This window comes from Merops nubicus, unplaced genomic scaffold (assembly GCF_000691845.1).
Source record: "Merops nubicus isolate BGI_N331 unplaced genomic scaffold, ASM69184v1 scaffold44173, whole genome shotgun sequence".
NCBI classification, from domain to species: Eukaryota; Metazoa; Chordata; class Aves; order Coraciiformes; family Meropidae; genus Merops; species Merops nubicus.
Genome location: NW_008601750.1, coordinates 2,990 through 5,854, shown reverse-complemented (window position 1 = coordinate 5,854; position 2,865 = coordinate 2,990). Strand labels below are relative to the sequence as shown.

The 2,865-nt window shown below is 41.5% G+C and overlaps 1 protein-coding gene across 1 annotated transcript; it reads right to left on the bottom strand.

Annotated features, from left to right (window-relative positions):
* Positions 1 to 644: 644 nt before the first annotated feature.
* LOC103770806 (thioredoxin-like) lies at positions 645 to 1,638 on the bottom strand (the record flags this gene model as incomplete). The annotated part of the gene is made up of 3 exons (XM_008938084.1): positions 645 to 704; positions 1,341 to 1,445; positions 1,575 to 1,638. Coding segments are annotated over 3 exons (229 nt in total), but the record flags the coding sequence as incomplete, so codon positions are not given.
* Between the last annotated feature and the right edge of the window lie 1,227 nt (positions 1,639 to 2,865).

Here is a 2,865-nt window from a genome sequence, read left to right as displayed (position 1 = left end):
CTTTGAAGGTCCCTTCCAGCCTAGACACTATGATTCTATGATTCAGCAGTTCATTCATGCAACAGCAAAGACACATACACTATACCTGTACTATGTGTTTGGAAAAAAACAGACTTTTGCAACAAAACAGATGGCTATTTGTAAGGTTCAGGAGCTCCATGGGCAACTCCTGTATTTCAAACTGATGTTATTCAAGTACCTAAGTGACACTGCTGAAACTCCTATACAGCAGACATTTTATTGCAATTAACTCAAGACATGAAAGCAAACAGTGCCAAGAGCAGTGGAGAGACCAGGCAGATCAGACGGTTGAGAGCCATTAGTTTTAGGGAAGATTGTACCAGAGCAGCTTAAAGCCTTACACTAACAGTCCCTCACGAAGTAGAGGGTCAGTATTCACAAGTTATATAACACATGTTAAACTCTACAGATAACCAAAGTAGTTTATGCACTTCAGAAGTCGTCTGAAAAAAAAAAACAAGAATTCTTTCCAGTGGAAGTGCTAAACTCCTATCTCTGCTTCTCAAAGTTGAAGCAATCTCTTAATTTGTTCCAGAATCTGCACAGACATTTTAAAAGGAGTTTTTCATTGTCACTTGCATGGAGCACATTAGCTGCCCTCTCAGCATCACCCCGGACCATACCTGGGCATCATCCACATCAATTTCGATGAACACCGCTTCACTATACTTGTCACACAAACTCTAGAATGAAAAAAGAAACTATGCAGTTAGTGTTGCTTTTAACAGAACATTCATATAAATCATAGGTTTGGTGTTGCTATGGCCCACACCCACAAGTGAAAATTGCCATGTTAACTTAAAGCAGCTATTTTATTGATCTGAGCAAAAACATTGTGTTCCAATACCTGGAAGAGCCTGATGAAACTTGTTGAAACAGTCCCCACAGAGAAGACTCAAATATCCCAAGGCATAGGTAAAAGGCCTTCTGTTGCAGCCTTCAGCTGACCACCAAGAGATGCTACAGCCTGACACTTTACAAGGAGGTAATATTGCCACTTAAACACAGCTGGAGTGATTACAATAACTATGTAGAAGGATAAGCACTGTTCCCACTCTCTCTCACATCTTGGGGGGCAGTGACCCAAGATGCATGTTAGCATCAGGACAGCAGAAGTTAAACTACATTTGAGCTCCCATCTGTATCAAAGGTCATTATACCTAACTCAATAGTCTCAAAGTAGATAACTATGACTTCTCCCCCTTTTCTAGAAAATGCATGTGGCAAAGGGAGGCTTCCTCCATGTCATTGTCAAGCAGCACAAAAACATTCGTATATACTTCAACAGAACTATCAATAAAAGCAGAAAGGCTACTTACATGGAAGAACGGCTTGATCATTTTGCATGGTCCACACCATGTGGCAGAGAAATCAACTATCACAAGCTTGTCAGCAGCAGATTTCAGTTCTGCCTCAAATTCGGCCTATAAAAAAAAGAATTGAATCCATGAATGATTTTTCCTCCTGCTTTCCAAAACAATTTAGACTAATCCCAATTGCTCTCAGCTTTAACAGACTAACCATTCTGGTAGCTCTTTAAACACTTTACTTACCTGAGCTACACATACCACCATGTAAGTATTAATCACTTCTAGCACCAGCCAGTGTCTTACAGCTCTTCAATGAGAAAAGACCACAATGCTCACATTTCCCAGCTCACTGAATTGTGGAAGCATAAGCTAGGAATTAACCTAGCCTGTGATCCTCAACTCTGGCAGCTCTGCCTAGTGCTACGCTCCAAACGGGACCCTTAGTTTTTAATCACTTTCTCATCTCTGTCTTGGCCAAAAGACTTCCATTTTTGTCTAGTAGAGACTTCCCTCTGCAGAATTTGAAAGCAAAACACTTTTGTACATTCTTCCAGTTTGATGCCTTTTCCAGTCAATGGCTAACATGATGATGTGTTGTTTACTCTACATGTAATCTAAAGAAACCTCATAGGACAATTTCTTATTTTGTCAGGTGAACCTGCATTTAACATCACTAGCCAAAACAACACTACACATACAGACTGCAGAAGTAACACCCCATGCTTATTCAGAGCTTAAAGTCTGTTTGTTGCACTTAGTCACACCAATCATTTCTGCACAATGTTCTTGCATTCAGAGCTCCTTACATGCCATTAACTATGTTTTCTAGTCAAAAAGTGCAGGTTTTAACAGAACCTAAAGACACTGAAAGCAAGCACTAAATACTAACGCTAATCAGCTACTTCCTGGCAGTGTCTTTTCCAAAGCAAGCACAAGCCACTTCAACATTCCTCAGCTTCATTCTCATGGCAATGCAAGCTTCAGGAGAGCTGTTAATGTAAACTTCAGTTTATGCATAAGAGATAGGCGCTTTACTCTTTGCAGCTTAACAGACCAGAGCAACGGAGCTCTGTCGGCAGAAGTCAACTAAAAGCAAGAGGGTTACTGCCACTGTCCCCAGTAGTTGGTGTTGCAGTGCAGCAGTTAACTAATTAATGTCGGCTTCTGCAATCAGCCACAGTAAGCCGAGACTTGTTTCTAGCAAGCTGTTCCCCCCAGTTAACGAATGCCATGCAAGTGAGGAGCCAAGAGTACACACTAACCAGTCACGAATTCTTACATATAAACCTACATGAAAGTCTTGACAGCTTCCGGTAACTTCAAATACACGCGGCTTTACCAATCCCTGTTAACAAGACATTTTCCCTCCCAATGTAGCTCTCTTCAGAAGCACAGCCACCACACACTGAGTTCTTCCAGCCATGCATCTTGCCTACTCCCAGTCCTCTGCTGTAAGATCAGTAGCTAACACACCACACCACCTACTGCCTGAAAGGGATGGGAACAGTAAGTTTTTCTGCCTCTCCACATTCCT